At 38.8% G+C, this 27,076-nt stretch overlaps 1 protein-coding gene across 4 annotated transcripts; it reads right to left on the bottom strand.

The window, feature by feature from the left end:
* Positions 1 to 27,076, bottom strand: TUT7 (terminal uridylyl transferase 7). 4 transcript variants are annotated; one of them, XM_072150853.1, is made up of 29 exons: positions 26,976 to 27,076; positions 24,085 to 24,561; positions 19,581 to 19,753; positions 17,856 to 17,972; positions 16,797 to 16,974; positions 16,513 to 16,601; positions 16,176 to 16,227; positions 15,970 to 16,039; positions 14,360 to 14,486; positions 13,817 to 13,936; positions 13,007 to 13,135; positions 12,237 to 12,417; positions 9,882 to 10,897; positions 8,285 to 8,435; positions 6,862 to 6,948; positions 6,656 to 6,756; positions 6,508 to 6,565; positions 6,118 to 6,221; positions 5,043 to 5,132; positions 4,851 to 4,964; positions 4,192 to 4,269; positions 3,469 to 3,646; positions 3,295 to 3,342; positions 3,109 to 3,200; positions 2,482 to 2,597; positions 1,934 to 2,238; positions 1,739 to 1,815; positions 1,125 to 1,182; positions 1 to 598 (listed from the first exon to the last, which is right to left on the bottom strand). In XM_072150853.1, exons 2-29 carry the CDS (start codon positions 24,524 to 24,526, stop codon positions 531 to 533), a joined length of 4,419 nt encoding a protein of 1,472 aa, XP_072006954.1. In that variant the 5' UTR covers positions 24,527 to 24,561; positions 26,976 to 27,076; the 3' UTR covers positions 1 to 530. The 4 variants fall into 4 exon arrangements, with proteins under 4 accessions (XP_072006954.1, XP_072006953.1, XP_072006955.1 ...); XM_072150852.1 differs by having other exon boundaries at positions 26,924 to 27,073; XM_072150854.1 differs by having other exon boundaries at positions 1,739 to 1,817; positions 1,939 to 2,238; positions 26,924 to 27,073.

Raw genomic sequence — 27,076 nt, 5'->3', positions numbered from 1 at the left:
TTAAAGTGGACACAATAATTATAATAAAATCATGTTTGTAAATACAGCAGCTGTTCACAAAGGGCTTTAACAATTTCATACAAGGACTTTGACAATCAATAAATATAATTTACCTTTCAAAAAATATTCATTTCTGTAAAAAGAAAACAAGTGATCTTCATTACAAGGGCAACCATATACAGAGATTAATATGCCTGCTGCAATTAAAATTGTCTGGGAAGTATGGGGGGGGGCTTTCAATTTAAATGATAATTTAATAAATCACCCAACATGTGGATGTTTGGTTAAAATGGTCAAATAAAATAAATTAAGGTGCCCAAGATAAGAGTTTTACATTAAAACAATGCCCCTAAACTTTACACTTCCAAATTAAAACAAATCCATTTTTACTATCAATGTCCAATAATTCACTGCTGCCGCTTCTGGTACAAAGAGGAGTTGCTGAACGTAAACTTTAGTTCTTGTTTTTGGAACAGAGGGAGTTTTCCTGGACGGCCTTAGGCTCCATCTGTGGCAGTGTGCTTCCACCCTTAAAATTCCTGGTATGCCTTCTTCTGAGAGGCTTTTCCCTGAGTCATGAATTTAGTGGAAAGGCTGCCTAGGAGGAGAAAACAAAAAACACAGATGAATTAAGCTGGAAGGAAGAGTACATTATAGAATCTGCATTGCACATAACATTTAGGAGAATCAACTGCACTAACAGCCTCTTAATACCCTCCTTTCCCTGTAACGTCCTTTTAGCCCATGTTTGACATACTGTATGTGCTGAAAAAGTATAAAACAGAGGCCGACCTAGGTCTATGCACTTCAATACATCAATTCCCTGCTGTATTTACTGTGTGTCATGTAAAGTAGTCACATTTCAGTCAGATTATAAAACTACCATCTTACACGATTCATAAATTGGCCACACGCATCACAACAACAAGACTTGATCCTTGCTGAAAACCCAAACTCAGCTTATACTCGAGAAGAAAAAAGGGCTGGCAGGCTATATACGGGGGGGGGGGGGGGGGGGGGGAGAAACGTTGCAGGTGCTGGCTATATACTATGGGGCAGGGTCCGGCAGACCATATAACGGGGAGGCTGTCACCAATGCATTTCAAGTATATACGGTAACTTACCTGACTGAGGACTGAAAGACATCTTCGGCTTCCTTCTTTCATCTTGTAATGGTACTACCTGAAAATTTAGCACACAGTTCTTATATTAAGCTTCAAGTTTAATAGTCTTTTTAGAGAGACACACACCAAAACATTTACAAGTATCAATGCAGTCTTTATGAGTGTGACTATATAAATAATGTAGAGCCAATCATAAGGCTATAGACAAAATGGTGTGTAAGGAGTAAAGTACTACCATGTGTAGCACTTTACTCCTTGGTAACTTACACGCAGAGGCAGTTTGGGTGGAGATTTAACTACATACATTGGGCAGATTCACTTAAACTTTGTTAGACAGTGTAAGGCATGACTAGATCACCATGAGGACATCTATAAATAAATACAGTGCAGGTTAAGACCGGAGAGTCTTCTGTACAAAAATAAATTATTAGTTTGCTTAGTTTACACTACAAAGCTTGGCAGGTGCCTAGACAAGTCAAGTATGGAGGCAAGAGGGTGTGACACTAGAGGCCCCCGCTTGCATCAGACTAGTGGTCCTAAATTGGTTGTTCAAGTGTGCAATTACCCAAGAAGATACATGTGATTAAAACAATATGTCTACAGTATACGGTTACCTGGATGAACCTTCCTTGGTGTTTCAGTGGACTAGATGCAGATGGAGATCCAAATTGTGCATCAGACTTGGGGCTGCCTACCATTTAAAACAGAGGACATACCAATCAAAATGTTCAGGTAACTAATTAGTATAAAGTATCAAAGCACTAAAATGAAAACTCCTTAAACATTTACATTTCTGGTAATCTACCTACCTGCTGCCCCTTTGTATTGAGGACACTCTTTCTTGATGTGACCTTCTCTTCCACAAATAAAGCATCGTTTTTCCCGAATTTCTTCAGGTCGTCTCCACTTTTCAACAGAAGGTTTGGGTGTCCACTCCCGAACAGCTTCAGGAGTGCCTCGGGCTCCTTGATGGGGTTTTTTGGGTGTGGTGCACAGATTTCCATCCATAAATGAGCCATCACTTTCAAGGATATTAATTTCCTCAGAACCTCTTGGTCTTCGTGGATCTACATATCTTTGGTTTGTAGGCTTTTCATGGTTTCGCCTCCTAACTCTGCCAAAGCAGAAGCAAATGGTGTACATATGTTTACACTTTGCTGAACTAGCCTTTTGTTAACAGCTATGCTTCCCCACCTCCCATACGCAGCCAAAACAAAGGTGTATACATTTAGGAATAATCTGTACAAAGTGTCTCTAAAATCCCAGAAAAAAAAAAAAATCTACATGTTTATACTACAACTATGGGCTCCTTAACCATTATGGACAAGGTTTTCTAAAATAGCAGGCGATTACTCACTTTCTTCTCATAGGGCAGTCTTTCATAAAGTGTCCAATTTTACCACAGATGCGGCAACATCTATCATTTGGAGCAACTTCACCTTCAGTCAGAACATCTGGATCAAAGAAGTATTCCTAAGAAAACAATAGGCTCTGTGAAAGGAAGCTTGTGAATTGGTATTAAAAACTCTTAGTTCCATACATTTTACCCAGCTCCCTGCCAGCAGAGTACCAATGTAGCCAGTTTTTAAATAACTTTGAATAAAGATGGATTCCTTTTTCAATTTTGAGTTTTAAAGTCAGAATGCTTCTTTGTTCAAATCACAAGGTTTACATTGGTCACATCAAGTTAAAAGCCAACGCGTTTCTGGTGCTCTTGGCACCCTTACTCAGGAACTTGATGGCTTTTAACTTTATGTGACCAATGTAAACCTGAAGATTTGAATAAAGAACCATTCTGACAAGCTTGATTCCTTTGTCCATTTTGAATTTGCCAATAGAGTTCTGCTGGGGTAGATCAAAATTTGTTTACACTAGTACATGTGAAACATTGTCCCATAATGGAAGATTCCAAAGGGCAACAAAAACTGCCAAACATTCCCAAGACAAAACACCTTGGTGCTTATGAGAAATGCAAGTTGATTACCATTTTGGATGTATATTCCTTGGGGATTCCTTTGATTGGAGTGCCAAATACACGTCGCCCATTAATAAAAGCTTTCATTATAAAATTTGTCACTATAAATAGCAAAAAAAACAAAAACAAAGGGCAGTTCTATAATTGGTATACACAATAATACAGTACAAATAGGCACATCATTTAAATACTTACTCTTCCTGGATAGTCCAGCTCCAAGGTTGTGAGTCAAATCAAAAGGATCTGTTTATGAATGAAGAAAAAAAATATTAAATATAAATTGAAGATAAAGGGGCCAGCTGTAATGACCAAGGTCATCCTACTACAAGAAGTGTGGTCAATTGCATAATATAAATGAAAAATATATACCTTCAATGACAATATACTTGGATGTCCATTGCTTTTTAAAAGTGGTCAGCAAGCTCTTCTTTCTGATTGAGATAACATGTTCTTTAAAATCAAAGTCTTCAGTGTAAAAGCGAAGAAGGCCCAGCCATAGTTCACCAACAGATTCCTTATTTTTTCCATATTCTGACCAATGATTTGCCTAAAACAAGAAGTGAGTTATGCTTCTCCTATAGAGCTTTACAAAGTCCAATACTTAATGCTGTGTAATATTGCCAATATCTTAAATTAAGAAATGCCAAATATGCCCTGGACCTGTACCCCACAATGAGGAAAATTACATACATCTCTGAATCGCCAAAACGGAAATTTGGGTAAATCGTGATCTAAAAAGATTGAACAGACCCTAAACTCAATTTAAACGTCAGCTTGTCCTGATAAACTACACCTTATACTGAAGAATTTAGAGGGCAAGGGAAAGGAGAGAACACACAAACTAAATCAAATAAGTCCAATTAGTAATATTGAAATAAGCAGAGTTATTTTTAGACTATTACAAGCATTAGTCCAATCAGTATATACCATACACAAGGCATAGTTCACACCCGCATCAGGCTTTCCCATTACATTCTCAGTTTGCGTCATTGTTTCCACTGTTCAAAACGGTGTTCAGGAGGTTTCGTTTTTAACTCGCCAAAGAAATACACCCTCACACAAAGCAGGAGTCCAAGAAATGGATAAGCTTACCAACTCTTCCATCTTTGAGAAGAAATACACATTCCAGCCATCTACCAATATTTCAGGCTTACAGCCATTCGTGTAGATCTAGAAAAAAAAAAAAAAAGTTGGATGGTAAACATTGACAAACAAAAATGAAAGCTCTGAAAGGGAAGTGCACTACCGTGAGCAGGAATATCAGATTTACAAAATGGCATGTTTAAAATACTTAAAGCAAAACTAACATGTATCCCCTTAGGCTATAAACTGGCCACAATTGGCAATCTTGTTTTAGCCCCACAGGCATACTGCACAATGGAATGACCAAGAGGCTGCGGTTTCTTAACCCTAGCGGTGCGCTTAGCTGCCGAATTTAAAGCAAATTTTCTTCTTTAGGAGAAAGTAGCAGCTAAACTGACAGACGCATGGTGTTTCAGGCCTTATCCACCAGAAAACTTTAAATCGATGTCAGTTTGAGGGAAAGGGCAGTTGGAATGGATATAGATTTTTTTTCCACACACACACCACAAATGGAGGGGGGGGGGGGGTTAATCCATTTATTAAAATTATGGGCCATAGCTGTGTGCCAGAATTTAATACAGATTGGTGCTTGCCCAGCACTCCATTCACAGAGGACCCAGCAGTTTTACTCTTGGGCCAAGTAGTTTATCAAAAATACGCAGGCTCACCTCTTGGAGAACAGGGATAACAGGTGGATTCCTTTGTTGAAGAAAGTACAGAACCATAAGAGTGTACGCATACGAAGAAAGGCTACCACGGGAAGCATCTCCTATGTCGCACATCTTTTAAGAAAAGAGTGACACTGTAAAACGAGGTCAACAAAAAATGATAAGTTTAAAGTAAAGTCTTAAAGCCTGTACCTTAGTGAAGACTTTCATAATATAACAGAGATATGTGACTCTGGGGTCGATTGCAGCATACGATGCTAAGAGACGGGTGTTATGAAGAGCCTGCAAAACATGCAACATTAGGTTTTAAGGATGCATTATATGAAGGTTAAGGGACTTCTGATATTCCCAGTGTAAAATGATTGAAGAACTAAAAAACGAACAGTAGTTGGTTCTAAAACATATGGATGTTTCAGGGGATATTCAAGACCCAGAGCATTTCCCCAAACCTAATGTTATGCACTTTACATTTGCTACGTGGATTATATGTTTCTAACATCTACAACAAATGTAAAGTGCATAACATTAAAGCTCTGAGCTAGCTCATGCAAGGTCAAGAGATCTGCAACAAAGACACTTGTAATAAAGGTACAAAGTAAACACATGCATCTCCTACCAGAAGAAGGCTTATTAATCATAGGCCTGTGATTTTTGTTTGGTTTTTATTATGATATAGATGGCCAATATATTTTATCTTCTTTGCTTAGGGAAGGGGGTTCTACTACTTCAGTCTCATTGCACCAACATCTATGACAATGTGGTGTTGAATATTGTACAACTAATGGATACACAAGAGCTTTTCCCACACAGATGTATTGGCTCTGAACAACGGACAACATGCTGGCCGTATTTCACAAACCAAACACCGCTAAAGCATACTAGTTTTATATGATGAAAGGAAACCCCTGCATCAGTAGGATGCACAGACTCCAAGCATCATGTTGATATTTGATGCCAAGTGTCCTATCCCAGGGGCAGTGCTTGCTCCATGAAATGCAGCTGGCCCAAGCTTCAGCTTTTTAAAAAACTGAATTACGGCTACATCAATTGCTTTATGTAGTAGTGTAAAGGTCTGTAGTCATCTAATCCATGTTGATATCTGTGTGAGCACATTTACTATTATTAGGTGTGACTGGCAGAAGACCACTTGCAAACTTACAGAAGTCACTGTTTAACTGCTGCCCAATACTGGAGATTAAAATGATGTTGTAAAGCAACTACAATACTGCTCAATGAAGCATGGTTTGGTCAATATCTGTACACTTACCAGAGTGTTATATAAACTGATGTCTCCCTCTAGGCCACTTCTTACATGGTAGAACTTTACAATTGGCACTTTAGCAGTAGTAATAGGTAGAATGTTCCTCAAACCTTAAAAAAGGAGAAAATATATATGACCGATTCTGCATTCACATGCTAATGCTACTACTACATCAGGCAGTGCCAAATAAATTTACATTTGACCCGAATGGTCGAATCCGGGAAGGTGAAGATGTGAAAAAGCTTGCTACAGCTCAAAAGCACAAGTTTTTTTTTTTGTGGGTGGGGGTTTGGCCATAATTCCCTTTTTGGAAAGTGGCAAAGGTGTATGCAATAACCTGAAAATGTTTTTGCATAAATGGAGTACAAAGAGTACAAGCAAACAATGGACATTTACCCTGATGTCTTCTAAGCTGTCTTGCCAATTCTTCTATTGTTCTTATGGAGTCCAGTTCCTAAAAGAAAACAAGTGTAAAAATAAATATACTACATCTTTAGATTACTCCCTGAATACCACAGTACTTTGCTAAACCCTTTTCAATTACCTCAGCAGTTTCAAGGCCATCAAATGTCATGCAGATATCCAAGTCACTCTGTTTAAACCCAAAGCCATTTTTTGAAGACCCAAACAAACTGAGCCTGGCTCCTATAAACAAAAAACAAACGCCACTCAATAGGTTTCATCCCCAACAGCAAATTTATAAATGAGGGGTTAACCTTTATAATCCAAATGACAATGCTATATATTTACCCTTAAATTCACATCTGATGAAGTCCTCCAGATCATGCCTTATATGTTCCCGTGCTTTGTCTTCTAAGGAAGTAGGGCAAAAATCTTCTGCATAAGACATTGTAAGTGATAAAAATTGTGAGTTTATACTATAATTAAATCTACCCAAATAATAGAAAAATCAAAAAGGTGTACTTTTCTTATAACTGTTGCTTTTGATATTCAGACATTGGATATTGGAATAGAGGGGGTGGACAAAAGGAAAAAAAAAAGAAATCCTGAAACATTTAAAGGCGATTACAGAACTCATGATACTTTTGTTTGGGTATTTTTCTGTTACTGTGTCATGTAGCTATGCAATTGCTCCACAAATAGTATATTTTACTACTATTGTAGCTTCAAAACACTTTAGAAAAGTGCCACTTTCGCCAGCTCCTAAACAATATTTGCGGCAAACTTCCTTAGAGATCCTTTTTTAGGAGAAGGCAGCCTTCTACACAAGGGTGCGTTCGCAAGTTCAGGTTCTCTGATGCAGTTTGATGTCCTAACCAGGAGTGATGAGGGGGGCCTTTGGCTTCATAAACTCAATCTGAAAGACTGAACATTGTGAGGGAGCGTTCACTAATGCTTTTTCAAATGCATCACAAACAGCTGAGAAGAGGGGATTAGCCAATTACATGGCTGTTCTTCTTTATAGCTGGAAGTGTAATCATTGAAGTACTGTATAAGCCACTGTGTCCCAATGTTAACACTGAAGAAAAACGCTTTCAAAGATGGAAAAAAACATTAACATGAAAACACGCCACAATCCATACGCTGGGGCAAAGCAGGAGTGAATGTGGGTGGGGGTTTGGCCTTTATCATACACCCCACAATCTGATAAAACATGAATTTGAGTCTCACTGCCCGAAGGTCCATAGCACTCACAACCATAGTTGAATTTATGAAAGATTCTCTTCTTAAAGCCCCTTTTACACAAATGCATGGCTTCTCCGGTCCTGTACATTTGTGACTCAGTATGTACACACACAAAAATACTGGAAAAAAAAAATAGACACCCAATATTTTTTTTTTTTTTTTTTTTTTTTTAAGTCTCGATCATGGTATGGTATGGACATTACATCTATTTAAAACAGATTGGCATATTGCCCATAGAAATGAAGGTGGTTGTATGCTACCCATACAAGAAAGTTATGGCTGTTATAAAAGTATGTGTGAAAGAAGCGTTACAAAGACTCCAGAAACATGATTCTAGCTGCTATAGGAGCCCAAAGAAAGGGGTGTCTGGAATTTTATAGGTGAAGTAACCCTCCCCTCCAACCTCTAGCACCCAAACTCATGCAAATGAGCTGAGTAGTGTTACCTTTCGCCATAGTTTTTTTTTTTTTAATAACGTTAAGTATTACTTTTTTTGTGCATTCCCTTTTGTTCACTCAACACTTACCGTAACACTGGATACAAACTTGATCCAAAAGTTGACAAAATTTAGCAGTGAGTGGTGGCAAAGGCTCCAGTTCAATTTTTTTAAAGTCTTCTGGACAGTCTTTTTTTAGATGCCCTTCTTTCTTGCACATGTTACACACAATAGTGGGACGCTAAAATGCAAAGCAGAGGAGAGGGAAAAAAAAAAAAAAAAAAAAAAAATGAATGAATGAACTTCTAAGGGTGCATTCACATGATGTCAAAACTGATGCAAAGATGCTCATCTAAATCCGCTGTTGGGCTTTTTGCAGCAGATCGCCACTGGTATGTCCTGTATTCTTAGCAGTTTCATTGCTCTCCCATTGAAATTAACAGGAGAATTAATTTTTTTCAACACATTTTACCAAAAACTGTTGCATTGAATGTCCCTCAGGACTCAATCATCAAATATGGAGTTTCAGAACCATTTTCTATATTCACTTTTTTTGCATTTGCAATTGTTTATACTTATCCATAACCATTTTTCAATATATGGAGATTTTTTTTCTCTGCATAACAATTTGTACTTCCTAGTGGCTGGATTTAATATTCCATGCCATATAATTGTAAGTGTGCTCTGCTTTTTCGAATTTCACCATATGCGCCAAAGGACAACCCTTTATTCTTCAGGTCGGTACAATCATGGGGATATCATTGTTATAGTTTTATAACAAGTTTTAAAAGATTAAAAATTATAAAAACCTTTGGTACAGTTAAAACATTTCTTGGCCTCAAAGCCTATGGAGCTATGAAAGATGTTGTTCACATTTCAGGGACTGTATGACTGATCGAGCCATTTGTAGAAAAATAAAATTTTACGTGCTGCAAAAAAGTGGCAACTTGGACATTTCTAAAATTAAAAATACCCTGATCTATCAAAATAGAAAAAAGCAAACTAACCAACCAAGTTACCACATCCTGCTGCCACCAAACACCATTTTCCCAGCTGTGTGTAAAAGTTTAACATGTATCCCTCTCAGTTCTCAGAACCCTGCATTGAGGAAGCATTTAAGAGGAATCCTCTCTCTTCTGGTCGGACTTCGTATTTTCTATTTGAAAGTAATGTATAAAGTAATGCCCTTGCAATACAGGCCAAGACATTGGACAGATGTGAATTTTAATTAAGCAGATTTTTCTTTTTTTCCCAGGATGCTTTTTAAATAAAAGGGAAAAATAGAGGCCATTTTGTAAACAAGGGTAAACTCTGGAATTATGGGTTGGTTTTACTAGGATTGACAATTAAGGTACATTTGGAACATTGCATTCAAAATCACAACCAACATACTTTGTTCAGCAACAGGCGTAGATGCAAAAATTGCTGCAAAGAACTGCGCCAGGAAAAAAACAAAAAACAAACAAAAAACAAAACATGTCAAGCGTGTATGTGCACGACTGCCAAGTGTGATTCGGTCGCCATTATTTAGCAATGGCCTTACAGCAACTTTTCTTGGCTACCTCTGAAGCCAAGCCAATTTTCTTTAAGTTGGGAAGCGGAGCCTTTATTTCAGAGTCTGGTGCAAGTGTAGACCGGATTAAAACAAAACACAATTGAATCAACACGAGAAGTATGAAAAACTTACCTTGCCCTTTGTAAAGGCTGATTTGTTGAATTCATAAAACAGAGTAACATATTCATTAAAAGAGGCTGTACCAGGTAAAGACTTCTTGGCATCTCCAGTTTTTGGTTGTACAGAGCCACCAAGTCCTTCACTTAAATTTTTATGATCTTTCATACAGGCAGCAGACGCTTGTCCAGTTTGCTCATCTTCAGACAACAGTTCATCCCCTGAACCAGTGTAGGTGTTCTCGAGTTCATCATCTTCAAGATCTAAATGCTCCCCATGCTCTTCATCTTCCTCTTCATCTGAATTCGTTAAAGCTGCATCATGGACAAGTTCCTCCAATTCATCTGTACCTTCAGTGCTTGCCTCCTCTAGGTCACCCTTCTCAAAGAGGTCACTGCTCTCCAGACCAACTTCATCGCTCTCAACAACAATTCCTTCCAAATCAGAGCTGTCACTTTCTATATTGCCTGGTAAAGAAACCTCTCCGCATTCACCATCTTCCTCATAACCTGGATCAATAACTACGTAATCACCTTGCCCTTCGTTACCCAGCAATGGGGTTTCATCATCAGAATCTTCATCAGGAGTTTCTGGTTCTTCAAAACATTGAAATGAATCTTCTGGATCATCCAAGATGATCTCCTCCGTTATGCAGTCAGCATCTTCAAGATTAACATCTAGGTGGGTTATGTTATAGATTAATTTTTTCTTCACTGTACTAGTCAACTCTTCAGAAACCCCAATGCAGTGAGGCTTGGCGATTATAGGAGAGGCTGCAGCATCATGAAAGTCCAACGTTAAAGATTCCAGCTTTCTGCTTACACTATGGAGAGAGTTTGGACACTCCAAAGCATTCAGAGCACCTTCTTTGTTGGCATTTGTAGAAGAATGCACATTTTTACATGATTTTACAGACTTGATTTGGGGCATAGCAAAATATTTATAGGTTGCCTTCAAACAATGAAGAAGGTATTCATACACTAACTGGCTGTTCATTGATCTCGCAACATTCCTCTTCACAGAGTAAGGATCTAGAATTGGGAAAAAAAAAAAAAAAAATTACTTATTGATGCAAATCTCAACTGTTCTTTTGATACATGGGTTTGAACATAAACATGCAAGATTCCTTACTTAGTCTAACATTGGCTCCTGGTGACAATGCAGATGTCAGAGCCATGTCACATACATCACAAATTTGCATGCAGCACCATTTCTTTAGCCAAAATACTAGACATATTAGAGTGCAACACCATATTATAGACAAATTAGACTGGGCACATCATGCGAAACCCAGCAGTACATTCTGGCTTTTGGTATAAATGGGCAATATGTAATATAGGAACAGTTCCTTCCAAGAGAAGTAAACGCAAGGCAGTTTTATCTTCAAGCAAGGTTGTCCACTCACAGCCAATTGTATAGATATGGGAAAGCTTACAGATTGGTTGGAATACCAATAGTGGGAGCCCCACTTAATCCATGACTACGGCACTGACAGAAAGCCAAGCATAGCACTTGCCTACAATAAGTGAATAACTGAAGTTTTTTTTTTTTGTTTTTCACAAATCAACAGCTCTTGGGATGTAGAATAACTTTACCGAATATAGACAACAAAGATAATAAGCAGTTTCTTTGCTATAATCCCAGATCTCAGTGCTGCAGTAGACACTTCCTCTGCCTGTGCTGACAAGCCCTGGACTCAGTTTGATAAATCTACAACTCTACAGTCTCACAAGAGGGGAGGGGCTGTTGCACCCACCTAAGAGGTGGTGGTCATGTGCTCTGTATGTAGCAGAGCTCTAGGTGTTCAGGACTGTGGATACAGATAACTCCTACACAGACAAGTGAGGTACAACATCCCCCCCCCCCCCCATTTCCCATCAGTCCGATTCTGCAGAACTTTGTCTCTACTCATGCTGCAGCCCTTCCCCCACCTTATAACGGCAGTGTAAGCTCTGTGCAGATCTGCTGTTAACCCTTCGTGCTGACACGGCACAGGCTATACACTTTATGTACCAATGATTTCTACCACTTATTACCTGTTCTATACTCCATGTGATGGAAGCAGCCAGGCTAGTCACCACATACATCCTGTATGTGCACTGGATTTACTTGTGGGAATTTCACTGGATTTTCTGCTAAATTACTTTGAGAGAGAACACAATGCATCATGGGATCTGTGGGCAACTAAATGGACTCAACTTGAGGGTAGATACTGGAAGACCTTAGTCTCAACCTCCAATGAGAAATATTTTTGTCAAACACTTTCAGAACAGAATTTGGTAAAACCATACCTTTGCAGTTACTTTAAGGCATCACTTGTAACTGTACTGTTAAAAGCAATTAAATAAAGCAAATATAACAAAAAGGTACCTTCTATAGCAATTCGTTTTTTAGGCCAGTCCTTCAATTCCCTATAAAGCTTCTCTTTTACACGAACATTTACAACCAGGTCTGCCATATTGAATTCCAGCGCATAAAATCTCAAAAGTTCCACCCAAAGCTGACCAACAGAGGCAGCACACTGTTTATCTGTGTCAAAGAATAGTGGAACCTGGGGGGAATAAACATAAAATACTCAAACAAATTTCAGTTCTTCAGTGTGTCAGATATTAGACCACTAATAAGTGTTATAGGTTTTAAACAATAACATTGTTGAAAAACATGGCCTACACACCCCAGTTGACATTTCCAAAAAGTAGAATTTACAGACCACTTCTCCCTTAGAAAGAAGGAGGTCATTGTCCCTGGTTTATGCTTTATTTTGATGGTAGATTTCCTCTAAAAATCTACTTTTAGTATAACTCTAATGATGGGCTCCTTGGGGGTGTAATTAGGGCCCCTCTATGCTGTAGATTCATAGGCTGTTAGAGAGCAAGGAGCACTTCCCCCTCAGAGATTACACCAGGTAGGTGTGAAGGGGGGGGGGGGTCTTTGGGTCCTGTAGAGAATGTCAACCTCGAGGATGATAACGTGGACAGGGAAGAGAAGGAGAGAAAAAAAAAAAAAAAAAAAAAAAAAGAGCCCCTACCAAACATCTGTGTGCATCCGACTACCTCAACTATTCTGTCTTCCCTAGCATTAGTCTACAGTGCAGAAATGGGAAAGTGCCAGTAAATGGTGCCACAAATTACAATGCTTACTTTTCCTTTAGAAATTGCTTGTTCATTATTCTCAATTTCTATCACAGAACGGTATTCCCAAGACACATATTCATTGTTGGGTTCTTTCAGACTGAATTGGGCCAGTTTAGAAATTGAAAAGTCTTGTATCTAGGGACAACAAAAAAGAAAGCACAACCATGAAATTAAAGAAGAAGTTTTATAACACACACAATTTACTGAGCATTAACAGGTAGAAAATTGGATGTTGCTCCCTTCAGACAGGATACCATCTAGTTTAAGTTAAGATTGCCTCAAAGATTAAAATGTGAATAGAAGGGACCAACAGGCTGGACTGTGTGCCTGGGAATATATACAAGACAGCGAAAGATGGAAATATTATTGGAGATTTATCACAAGAGTCAGAGCTAAACTATTCAACGTTTTCCCCCACAGCTCTTTAGAAAATTAAATCTGAACTTTAATTTAATTAAACCCGATCTCCCCCATCATTTATATTTTTGTGATGAGCACTTTACCTTCAAACAACTGAATAACCGTTTTTTGAATAGACCAAGTATGGTTTAGTATTGGAAAAATCTAAATGAAACAGCTTCAAAATTCCAAATTCTAATTTCGTGACAACTCAAGTTGTTCTCTGGACATGCTACTACAAACTGCAGTACATCTTTATAGTAAGATATGGCATACAGCAATTTAAACTGTCCACAGACCAAATATTTGCTCTTTATTCTTAGCAACAGTATTAACACCAGATGCACTCAAGTTTTGTATTTGGCATGTGCATAGTTTGGGTCAGAGCACCCATAATTGTTGTGTGGTTGCACCTACCCATGATCCCAAGTAGACAGGAAGAACCGGTTCCTTTCTTTGCTGGAGGAAGGAAACCACGAGTAGTGCGACTACATATGGGGGCAATCCACCTTCTTCTGGTTTATCAATGCCACATAGCTGTTTGAATAAAATGAGAGAACATGTAAGATGTGCTAAGACATTGTATAACAAACAGGCTTTACTCAAATAAAATAAATAAAAAGTATGCATGTTAGAAATCCTACAGCTCTCTGGAAATCTAGACGGATAAAAGTCTAGGTGGGGGGGGGGGGGGTTTCTGCCATGACCCCTTTGATTGGCAGAGCAAGGGAGCACTAGCCTATTCGCTGTGATGCAGGCAAAATTGATAGATGTGAAAGTAACAGTATAAATTCATCCTACTCGCCACTGATTGCTATGCAACTTCTGCCAGGGAGCACAGGTCGAGCACATGCAAAAGGGACTGGCAGTTGCCAACTAAACTGGACAGACACTTTCTGAGTTGCTTAAATGCAAAACTAGAATGCAGAACTAGATTTGTAGTAGTTTAACATAGTTTACCTTTGCCCAATATCTGAAAGCCACCACCAATGGAACAAGCCTTGACTCTTTCCTGCCCAAGGCTGCCAGCAGGTTGGTAGTGAGACAGGCATTTTCATTGCCAGCACTCACTTTACAAATAAGGCCACTTAAGAGGATAAAAAAAAAAAAAAAAAAAAAAGTTATATTAGTCTTTTAATCTGTATAAATATATCCAACACAAACCAAAGAAACATATGTAAATTATGTAGCAGACTTCACCCACACAGTGCTATACTGACCAAAAACAAAAAGAAAGGTTTTTTTTTTTTTAAATTTACTCTGACCAGAGCTCCAAATGTTCACAACGAACTTTCCTTCCCGAAGGTCTTAGGTTATTTCATTCAATGATGTGGTTTTTGCTGTATTGCATCAGTGAAAAAGATCTTTTTCTTCCAACAAGAATAGGTCACTATTGAGAACATCCTTAGTGTGGCTTCTCTATCAAATCCACCATATCCATAGTAGAGCGTATGCAGTGTCCTTATATGCTTTTTAGAGTTATGCATACATAAAAACTTCTCGTTTGGGCATTCACAATTCTGTTTCATTAATCTGCCATTTTTAAACATTTCTTCAATTAGATGTTATTAAAAAAATATTTAAAAAAAAATGTACCCCTGTGAAGATAATTTCTCATAATTGTAGTCATATGGTCCCTTTGAACCAAGACTGTGCAATCCCTCCAGCAGAGGTGGCCGTATCCAAGGACAAAGAAACAAAAGTTTTTTGTATATGAAGTGTTCGGAAGTTACTGCAGGTCCTACAGCCGTCCTGTGGTAATAATTGCTGAAGCCAGGTGGTCAGGCAGGGCTCAATAGCGCATGTCTGGGCACTGCTACCAAAATGTGAGATCATAATTGAGGAAGCCATCTTGTTTATAAGGGACAGAATGACTACATTTATGATAAATTTTCTTCACACAGGAACATTTTTTGATGACATCCAATTGAAGAAATGTTTACATATGGCAAATGAATTAAATTAAATGTGAATATCCAGATGGGAATACCCCTTTAATGAAGTCGACAACCAGTATCTCTCCATCAATCCACTGTGGAGATCAGGAGAACAGGAGTGTCATGTCAGTAAAGGCATGTAGTTGTATGAAGAACATGGCACACACCGGTATTAAGTCTTTTCCAAATAGTTATTTTTTATTCCAGTGAGTATATCGCATTACACAAAGCCTTCACCGTGGTAAATATAATTATAGGAGACAAATTATTTCAGATCATAATTAATAGACCTCTATGTGACACAACTCAAGAGTCAGACCCTACTTGACAAAGGTCGAGATGACCGAAACGTCGTGCTAATTAATTATGATCTGAAATAATTGGTCTCCTATAATTATATTTACCACGGTGAAGGCTTTGTGTAATGCGATATACTCACTGGAATAAAAAATAACTATTTGGAAAAGACTTAATACCGGTGTGTGCCATGTTCTTCATACAATTTGAATGTGGATTGAGAATCCTACACTGAGCACCACCACCATATCAAGTGTGCGGCCACTATTGTTCTCAGTAAAGGCATGTAGAACCTTGTTACAGTATGAAAAGAATGTCCCATAGTTACATACAGACCTATTCTTTTCTCTGCAGACTACAACAGGCACCCTGGCATGGAAGTCGGCATCAAAGTCTGTGAAGAGGTCTAAAAAAAAAAAAAAAAGGAAGTACAGGGATTATACCATTATGTTACACAAAGTTAAACATGCAAGGGTCTGGTAATCTGGTGGAAGCAATCTTCATAATGCCACGTGTACAGGAACACAAGGGCATGATCTTACCACTTTGTCTGAGGCTTTCCTGAACCAACAGAAGCACATCAGGTTGATTCATCTAAAAGATAAAAAGAAAGTCAAGTACATTTACCAAGATTACCCAATCCCTCCCCAACTCTTACTGCCCATATAAGAAACAGTACTTTATTTGGCAATTCTCATTTAATAGACTTACACTTTAACTCTGTAGGGCCCTCATTCACATTACAGGATTAATATAGAAAATCTATGTAGAAATAATAGTGGCCTCCACTGCTAGGAAGGGGAAGTAAAAAATCTGACAAACAAGCATGCCATGTAGTTTGAATGTTTCTCAAACTTTTGGAAAATATCAGTTACTTACAGTTTCAGGAAACTGAATGTCAATGTTTAGATCAGAAGTTCTGAAACCCATTCTGCTGCAAGAGGATCCATAGAGTCTTAAAGAACAACCTAAGAGCACAGATTAGGTTTTATACAAGACACCCGCTAACTGAGTGGAGATTATAAAAGAAATACAGTGTTCATCTGTAGAATTTAATAATTGGTCAGTGACATGACCTTTTATACTCTGTATTAACATTCAGTGTAAAGGGCCTTGTCCAAAGACATTAGAAAGATAGGTGCATTATGACCAATTCACTTTACCTGGAAGTTTGTCCTTAATGACCGCTTCCATGGCTGAAACTGTAGACAGTCTCTCAGTGATGTCATCTTCACTCAGACCACGTTCCTGTACCACCTTGCTTACTGCCATACCAACGGCTTGGATTTGAGGCGGTATCGGCGGTGGCAGAGTCGTTAGTAATTCCTCTTCCCTTTTTTCCTACATAAAGAGTTAGACTCAAGACTATAACTGGAGCACATTTATGTCCAACTAAACTGGATTTTCTTGACAATCTGAGGTAATTTTTGAAGTTTGTGTGTAGGGAGGTTTGTAAGCGATTTTGCAACAAGTTTTAGTAAAAACATTCTGCTTAGTTGCTATAACAATGTCTCCTTGTGCGAGTTTATATGGTTCTGAGCAGTAAGAATTAACCCTTCGCTCTCATCCAGGCCAAATTATTCTACAAGCACTATTTACCAAAACTAGATAATTTCTCCCAGAAACAATGCTCTTAGAAAAGAAAAATAAAAAATTAGTGCTCATAGAAGACTATAGCCAAGGAGAGAGAGAAGGGTTAAAACTCACTGCTGTGTAAACACACAGAGCATAAGGAAATCTGAAGTTAGGAATATGGATCTTCAAGAGAAAAATACATCATTACTTAAGGGCACTTAGAAGCCCATTTCTTCCTGCAAGCCTGTCTGCTTAGTGATTGATTGGACCGTATATACCAGAGTACAAGTTGACCCGAGTAAAAGCAGAGGGTCACAATTTTGCCACAAATAACTGGGAAAACTTGACTCAAGTATAAGCCTAGGGAGGGAATTGCATTGGTCACAGCCTCTTCCAGTAACGAAATGCCCCATGCAGCAAACTTTTTGGAGAAGAGGTGTAGGAGCGAGAAGCCAATTCACAGCACCTAGATCTCTACCCACCAGCTCTCAACAAAAATTAAACAAAAACACTAATATCTTCACAAATATAAAGACAGGAATCATTCGTCACGACACACTGTGACTACTGATTTCTGCAAAGTGTTTTGAATGGTTAAACACCGCGTCATACTTAAGGCATCTTATTGTCAAGTGATATGTACTCACCTTTAAGCTCCTTTTATGCCGTTTTTCTTTCATGTGTTTATGTGCAGAAGCTATAGAGTCAACCAGGGCATCACAGAGCTTGCAGGTATAAATGGCTGTTGGATACTTTCGGGGACGCTGTGTAGAAGGAGTACAAAATATATTTTAAGTTTTATGCGGTTTATAATCACACACGTAAACAAGTGAATCTGAACTGTTTTTACTGCAGCAAACCCAAAGGCTTAGGCTGCAGAGTTGGCAAAACCAAATTTTCTTTATTCAAATTTTTTTCTACAATATATTTAACACCAAAAATATATGGCCCCTATACATGCCATTATATTTAATCTCCAGTCATGGCAAACAGACCATGAAAAGTGATACTCCAGGTGAAGTTAAATACAGGCAGTACTTAACACCTGACTTATAGATGACCCCTAGTTACAAACGGACCTCTGGTAACTGTTACAGCTGATCATTGTAACCTAGGGCTACAGTAGAGTAAATTACCAATATCCGAAGGTGTCTGCAATTAAGCTTTATTATTAATAGTGGTTCTTACAAAACATTTTTTTTTACATCCAATTGTCAAAGAAATTTTTGACTTTGGTTACAAATATAAAGTATACAGTTCCGACTTTTATGCAACACGGGGACTGCCTGTAACTGAAAGGCCTCCACAGGATTGAAGAAAAAAATAAAAATTTCAAAGGATTCCAAAATTTATCAAAGATCGCCAATATTTGGGATGGTTGATCAATATTTGTATTAGATCGGTGTTCAGGCACCCAGAACTGCAACATGAATGGATATAACATGAATGGTTGTGAAGTAGTAGTAGCTGTCTGTCGACATTTGTAGTAGCATTTGGCGGGTGATGCAATCCAATGTTGATCACCTATCCCAAGAATCTACCATTACCAAAAATTATCTTTCTATACATGTGATAGAATATATGAGCTTTACTGCTGACATACACTGAAGGGAACCAAGGTGTCCAAGACTTTAATGCAAACCAAGTGCTGTACATCACAACTACTCCATTCACTTCTACGATAGAGACCGAGATCACCAAGTGTAGTGCTTAGTGCCATCACAGTGACTGTAGTAGTGGCTATGCACACCAAGTAAAGGGACCAGATTTTTTTTTTCTGGTGTTAGGAGGGGATTTTTACTGTTTGACCGACAGGGATCATATACTTCTCTCCCATTCATTCAATAGTGCATAAGAGGGGTCCAAGCAGAAACATTCTTTAAAAGGGAACCCGTCACAAGGGACCTTATTTTCACTGAAGACCAGGTTGCAAAAGCCCATTACACCTGCATTATAAATATGCCTTTCTGCCTTCTCTAAGCATTTGCATTACAATACAATTGTGTGTTATACCCTGCACCCTGACAGAATCATCTGTGTAGTCCCAGGGGTTGGCCTTTGGTTTGGACGCATAAAAAAAAAAAAATTTATACCATGTGACTTATCTTATGAGCTACTTAGCAAGTCTATAGAGTTTATCCAGGATATTCCTATTAAAGTTTTTAGGAGAGGTAAAAGTCCACCCCAAAAATGGAGGGGGTCCAACTACAAGAGCAGGACCTAACTATGAAAACATAAACCAGGTCAAGACAGACAACTGAAAACTCTAACCACTTTAAAGGAAAAGAAAATAACTTCATTCAAGAGCTTTTGACAAGTTACAATTGAAGAGGATAGAAAGAATTATAGGCTTTTTGGCAGCAGTTCCATACCCTTTTCAGCCTGAAAATACAATCACGTTTCAGACGCTCCTCAGCTTGCTGCAAGCCCAGCAACTCTTTTTGCGACAACATAGACTCGTCTATAACAGGACTTCCAATGCAGTCATCTTCATCCTTCTCTGAACGAGAGTACCGTCGCTCGCGCTTTATGGGGGTCTGCAAATCTTTGAAAAAAATATAAACATGGAAACCTTTAAAATATAATTTAAGAAAGAAAAACCCCTACAAAAACAATCCTGCAGCCTCCATCCCTTAAAAAAAAAAAATTTAAAGCACACGTAATGACTTATGGTGTCCTTTAAAGTGTCATATGTAAATTAACTGCATTAAAGGGAACCTACCACCACGAATCTACCTATAAAGGTAGATCGGGTGGTAGGTGGATGTAAGGGACGTGAGGATAGCTCTTTTTAGAGCTAATCCTCACGTCCCCGCTAACTTTATGTAGACTTTATTCCCCTATTATGTAAATTTCATTATGCGGCTACTGGGGCTCCTCGTAGCTGCGCGCCCTTGTCCGACAAGCCGGCTACTGCGCATGCGCAGTAGCTCCGGCCTCGGAGCTGAGACTGCTCAGCCGTCGGCCGGGGGCGCGCAGCTACGGGGAGCTGCGCGCCGCACGCAACCGGGTAGGAGGAGTAATGTGGCTACTGGGGCGTGGAGTAGCCGCGCTGTGTAGCCTCGTGCCGGCTACTCCACGCCCCAGTAGCCGCATAACGAAATTTACATAATAGGGGAATAAAGTCTACATAAAGTTAGCGGGGACGTGAGGATTAGCTCTAAAAAGAGCTATCCTCACGTCCCTTACATCCACCTACCACCCGATCTACCTTTATAGGTAGATTCGTGGTGGTAGGTTCTCTTTAAATCACAACCGTTGAGATTATGAATGTGTGAAGTCAGCCTGATGCCCACCTGTACTACCAGATAATCTTGTTTGAATTACTGCATGGATTTTCTCCCTTCCTCTGACTAATCATAACTTCATGCTGAGCATACTAGAGCAGGTTATGGGTTAAGAACCACTCGACAGGTTCCTTTTTAAGGGTTGCTACAAAACCAAATATTTTCGGTAGATTGAATCTTCTAGCAGTCAATGTAAGTGGCTTTGAGACACCCAATATGTGACTATAGCAGCTACAAGCAGAACTAAACCAATGCTCCATCAACTTGCCTCAGTTTAAGGGACAAAGTCTACCAAGCAATAGCTGTAAAAAGAAGATTCAAGGTTTGGCTTCAATAGAGTCACAATAACTGACATAACAGTCGCTGGAAGGAGACTTATCAGGTAGTTTCACCAACTGCCAATTTACCAGTGAGTGAAACCACACAATGGGGGAGATCAGAAGTGTCAGAGCAAAACTGTCCTAGTTGCCCATGGTAACCAGAGCCTAGCTTTCATTTTCCCACAGCTATTTATAAAACCAAAGCTGAGCACCGATTGGTTACCATGGGCATCTAGAACGGTTTTACTTCACACACATCTGATAAATTTCTCCAAATAAGTGAATAAGCAAAAGCAGCGAAAAACTGGATAGTAATTGCTCAAAACAAGTTTTACAGGTGATATAACTGGGGTCATTGAAAATAAGTTTACCTGCAGGTACATAGGGTTGTACAAGACCCCCTGCTGGCCTTATTGTATTGCCTAGGGCAATCTATTAAATATTACATTAATCTTCTTGACAAGGTAATTAAAAAAAAATATATCTTGAAAAATTATTTGGGGGAAAGGGAATCTCTCACCACAGGATTAAATCAAACGTGTCCCAAAAATGCAAAGTAGTGCGATTCAACTGGTCACATTATGGCACATTAAAGTGTTTACTGTATGATCAGGAATGCAACCACTTCACAGCGAGGAGCCAAAACCATGATTCAAACAGGTGAAAAGTTTTCATTTACCTGTTCTTGGCATCTCCACAATTGGGTTTACAATAACTGATGGAAGTATGAACAAGGCTACATATTACTGTTGTATTATCCATCCAACCCCCCCCCCCCCCCCCTGCCAAAGTTATAAGCCATAAGGAATAAAATTGTTAAGGTGGAAGAAATTGAACAGTATCCACAACAAGCAGCACATTACTGAAGCTGCAGACCACATAAGATTTTACCAAGATACCAAATTAAATATTTTTAGTTGTGTTTTAATATCCAAAATTAAAATTTCAATCTAAAGATAAATCTTTTTGAACCACAATATTATAATGGTCTTGTCATTTTTTACATTGAGTCCTTGGATGCAGTCAAATCCTTCGACACCATAGAATGGGGCTTTATGCTCAAAGTACTTAAAGGGGTTGTCCAGTTTCAGCAAATATTTGTTATTTGTGTAATGAAAAGTTATACAATTTTCCAATATACTTTCTGTATCAATTCCTGGTTTTCTACATCTCTGCTTGCTGTCCTGCTAAAGGGTATGATGATAACGGCTCGTGCACCTGTTTGTGTCCATCACATCGACAGATTTCTATCCACTGGCAGTAAACATAGAAGCTTTCTATAGCAGGACATCAAGCAGAGATCTAGAAAACCATGAGGAATTGTAAGACAGTTTATTGGAAAGTTTGATTGCTTTTCCTTACACAAACCACATCAAATATCTGCTGAAAGTGGACAACCCCATTGTACTCATACCCCAGTGCTGGAGTCCTATACAACAGATCTATTTCTAAAAACGTCCTTCTAAAACAATGGTACAAGCCAGGAGTGCCCTGTATCCCACACAAAATTTATATAGAGTGGGAAAAGTGCAAAAGTGTCTAGTAAAGTACTGTCTTTACCATGCGGGTGTTGGATTTCCAGACCCAATCCCATATAACAAAGCAGTAAGTCTGCAATACAATGTATAAAACAGAACCAGCAACAAAAGTTAAATTGAAGAGGCCCTATTCACCCCAAGCAGTTCCCTAAAGGAAGTTTTATTCAGTACTTGGGGTGGATTGCTGATCCAGTCTTCTAAATAAGCCACAATTCACCATCTATTCACAGTTTGGAAGGAACCTAAAAACAAATTGGATATACTTTGATATGAAAGATATTAAAATAGCTTGGCTGATTGAAAACCCGGCCAATGTGCCCATTCGTTTTCGTCAAAGATGCGATAACTTTACATTAAATGATCTAATAATAGGTAACAGAATAACCCATTTTCATGAAGCAAGGGAGGCTTACATCTTTGCAAGGTGTGACCTTTTGGTTTATATGAGAATCTGTAGCTCTATAAAACAACATAAGGTTGACCTTGCAAAGATGCCCGTTTCAATATATCAATAAAGTAGTAAAACAAAACCAGGATAAACTTCTTTCAGGCATTTATAGAAATCTCTTAATTAAAGGGATAATACTACAGCCTGAGACACTGGGAAAGGTCTTGGAAAACAATTTCAGAATACTCTATATAAATCACAGAATTGGCACAAAAAAAAAAAAAATCCAATATAGGTGGCATTACTCTCTGGAACTAATAAACAAATTCAGTGATGTTAAAAGTGATTTTTATCTCTAAAGTCTGTGGGAAAGGTAGTACCGTCAGTGAAATTGGATCTTTTGACAAGGATTCCAAAGAAATTAAGATATCCCACAAATATTGTGTGGGAAGATGGATTGATCATATATTCTCTTTTCTACTTTTTTTTTGCCTTTTTCTTTTTTACTTTTTCTTCCCCTCTCCCTTGAGGAACTTTGGACCACAAGGTAGATGTTTATAATAGAACGTTATTATGGATATTATATTGTCAAAATTAAATTTTGACAAAAGTGCTAAAGGAAAAACCAAGTTTCTGCACAGAGACGTTTTTCGTATGGCCTCAAACTACAGGTCACATGTCCTATCTTTTCCCATATTACAGTGCCGTGCGTAATGCAGCTCTATGAAGAGGGGCAGGGGCGAGCAGCGCTCACTCCTCTCCTCTCCCGTGCGCCGATGCTACAGTACAGCAGGCACACGTTTGTGTAAATGTAGATTTACAGAAACTGAACTGCCTTAGAGCATTGGAGGTGATCAACTTTCACTAACAAACAAAACTGCATCTACAGCGACTGTAGTTGTCTTCAAACCATTTTCTACAGATCTAAGGATATGTCCACATTATAAACAAATAGGGATTTGTTTACACTATAACTACGGGATATATACTTAAACTCAACTTATTTTTTCCCCATCCAAGGGTAAGATCTTCCTTCTGAAAGAATACAACTAGCTCTACTGTGAGGCTATGCAAACCAGAGACCACATCATATCTGGCTAGAGCTTAATATTTTGGAAAGGATGCCCGACTACCTAGTTGGAACAAAGCCAGGTAGGCAAGTTTCTGTAAGGTTCCTAGCACTTTTCCACCCTTATGAGAGCAGTGTACAGACTTTGGACATGGAGTAGTATCTGAAAGCTGGAATAAGTTATTGGTGTATATAGGCATCAAAGTTCACATCAAAATGTTACACAAGTTTTCCTAAAATGAATTTAAAACTTGACATTTCAAGATTCATCTACCAGAAATTCCAGCATGATCATCAGACAAATCTCCAGAGGTGGCTTCTTTATGGATTTGCCGTCTCCCAATTTGATTACGCCTGTCCCCAACTTCCTGCCATCTGGTTGCATCACCGGACTCATTAATTGAATTGTTCCTTGATCTGTTAAAAATCTGTGGCCGACGTTCCCTCCAGTTATCATTTTCACTTCTTTGCTCTTCAGCTGACCACCGTTTCATGTCCTTGGGATTTGTGCCTGCGCGGCCACCAAGGGGGAAGTTTTTCTGATGCGTTCCATTACGTGGACTGCCATAAATGACTGGGATGGCTTTAGGCTTTGGAAAGTCCCTTTCCATTTTTTTCCCTTGGCCTTCATAACTCAAATATGAGTGTTTCTTAGGACTTCTTTTAAAATCATCTTCATAGAGTTTTCCTCTAACTTGATTGGCAGCATCTCCCATTTTTTTTTTTTTACAAGTTCAGATAAAACGCATACCTAAAACCAAAAGAAAAGCAAACTTAAGACTTGCTCATATTAATGCAAATTAAGAAACGCAGATTTTTTACAGGTTTGCCTGAAAACTAACTAGAAAAGCTGAGGCTTTGTAAACATACAGTAATACATAGTTCATCGTTTACTTCAAGTGGATAAAAAACGGTCCATGGTCATTGTATCACATCAGTGTACTGCTCATAATAGCACACAGCTCTGTTTACATTTGGGTTACCAATTAGCCGTATATATTTAAAGGTGGTTTCACATTCGTTATTTTTCACAGAACCCATTTTGGCTTATGGACACATACAGAACCGTTTTCTCTTCCTGACTTCAGTGATTTGTCACTGATGCCTTATTGACCCATTCTTTTCAATGGGCTTTTTCACACTTCAGTGATCAGTTGTTGCCAGTGAACACAAAGAACAGGTTGTAAACCAATCAGTGAAAAAAAATGGTGTGAAAAAGCCCCTTGAAAAGAATGGTTCAGTAAGGCAGTGGAAGGAGGAGAAGAAAAAAAAAAAAAAAAAAAAATCACTTTAGTCAGGAAGAGAAAACCAATTTGTAAGTGTCCATAAGCCAAAATGGGTTCAGTGAAGTCACTAATGTGAAAAAAGCCAAATTTTACCTGATTGTATATTTTTGGAAAAATTCCCCATATTCAAAATTCTAAGTTTTCGTTTTCAGACAGTTTTACAACTAAAACTAGTTACTACATGAACATTTTCAATATGTCAGCTTTAGGTTTTCATAATTTTTAAAATGTTTTTATCCACACCATGGGTAGGCCTCCAAAAATGTTCAGATATTTTATTTTGATGTCATGAGGCTTACAAATCTATCAGTTTTCTGTGATTTTAAGGAAATTTCAGAATTAACTTTAATGAAAATTTAATGTACAATATTAGAACCCCTTTAGATATCACTCCATTTTCCCCCGTCTGTGACAGGACCTTACAGCCATTTACTGTGGAAAGCCGTGGGTTATTAGGGCAGACCCCATGGTTGCCATAGCAAACGCATCAGGGGGCGCCAATCGAGCAGGAAAACACATGCAGCCATTTATCTGCTATGGTCGTGTTGATTGCAGCATTTAAAGGGTTAACATCCACCGATTACTGCTGACCTCTCATGCTCAACGCCTTACCATTACGACGTGGAGCGGTATTAGCCAATCTAAGTACCGTAAAATTAGGACTTGGAGCGGCAAGAGGTTAAAGGACATCTACGATCAGTTTTATGGGGGTGGGACTGTTAGCACAACAGGGGCGTAAATTATTGGACGAGCCGGAGCGCCTCAGGCCAATTTTTATAATGCTATATTGCTGCCGTCACGGCTTATAGTGTTAAAAGAAGTCTTATTAGGACACATCAACCAGCAGTAAAACTGTTAGATGCCCTTTAGAAAATCATCAAAATCTAGCATGATAAACCAGGAACACTTACTCATAGATCCAGGCACCATAACAATCATAATATTTGTTATCTATGGCCTACTTGCTTCTAAAATCAACTTTTAATACTATGCTAATGATTCTAGGCGTGTTACCAGTGACCCTCCATGCTGTAGATTCAAAGGCTGTTACAGTGCAGTAGCACTTCCCCTGCTGCAGTGAGAATACATCAGGCAGAGGGAGGAGGCATATTAAAACAGTCACTTTTCAAACATAAGTGTGAACACTGGCCACACACACAATAGAAGCTGAACACTTATAAATCATGGCCACAGCTTTCTGTAAGAATATAGGCTTATATACCCAATATGCTTATTATCCCAAAAGGATGCTAGTATGTTGTAACAATGGCAGGACCCTTACAAATGAGAAACTAGTGCAAGCAGGGATCTCCTTATGGAAATCTCTTAATCACTACATCAGGCTAAATGGATCTTAAAATGTCTATGGGACCTGTTTGTAGAATGATGAAGTTTGCTGAAACATTTCATGTTTTGTGATTTTTTTCCCCCCATGATAAAAAGGAAGAGGATTAAGGAGCAAAGTTTGTATATAATATTGCAGAATACCAGTCATCCAGAGGTACACCTGACAGCTCGTCCTGAAAAGCCATCCAAGAGGTCAGGTGCATGTCAGCACATCAATGACTAGCAGCTCAGCTTCCATTCACCTGATTACACACAGGGGGTCACTAGGAGCACATATATATATATATATATACATACACACACACAGCCACATACAACCATGCACTCTTAACGGGAGGAGCTGTCATAAAAAAATATAGCAACTAAATCAGCTGATAAATGAAAATAAAGAAACTAATGACAAGCTGGGGAAAAAACAAAACAAATGAAAAAGCGCCAGCAGATCCCGAAGCGAAACAGCGCCCCCTATCCACCACTGACCAGGCCAATCCCGCGTGTACTGCTGGTGTAGCCGTCAAACAGCCCTACTGGCCCTCCACTTCCTCCCGGCTTTTATTTGCCCCTCTCCATCGTGCAGTTCGGCTCTCCACACCCGGAAGCAAGCAACGCCGACACAGGAAGAGATTGTCCGTA

This window comes from Engystomops pustulosus, chromosome 1, assembly GCF_040894005.1.
Source record: "Engystomops pustulosus chromosome 1, aEngPut4.maternal, whole genome shotgun sequence".
Taxonomy (NCBI): Eukaryota; Metazoa; Chordata; class Amphibia; order Anura; family Leptodactylidae; genus Engystomops; species Engystomops pustulosus.
Note: the sequence above shows the minus strand (reverse complement) of the source record. Positions and strands in the feature narration are given on the sequence as shown.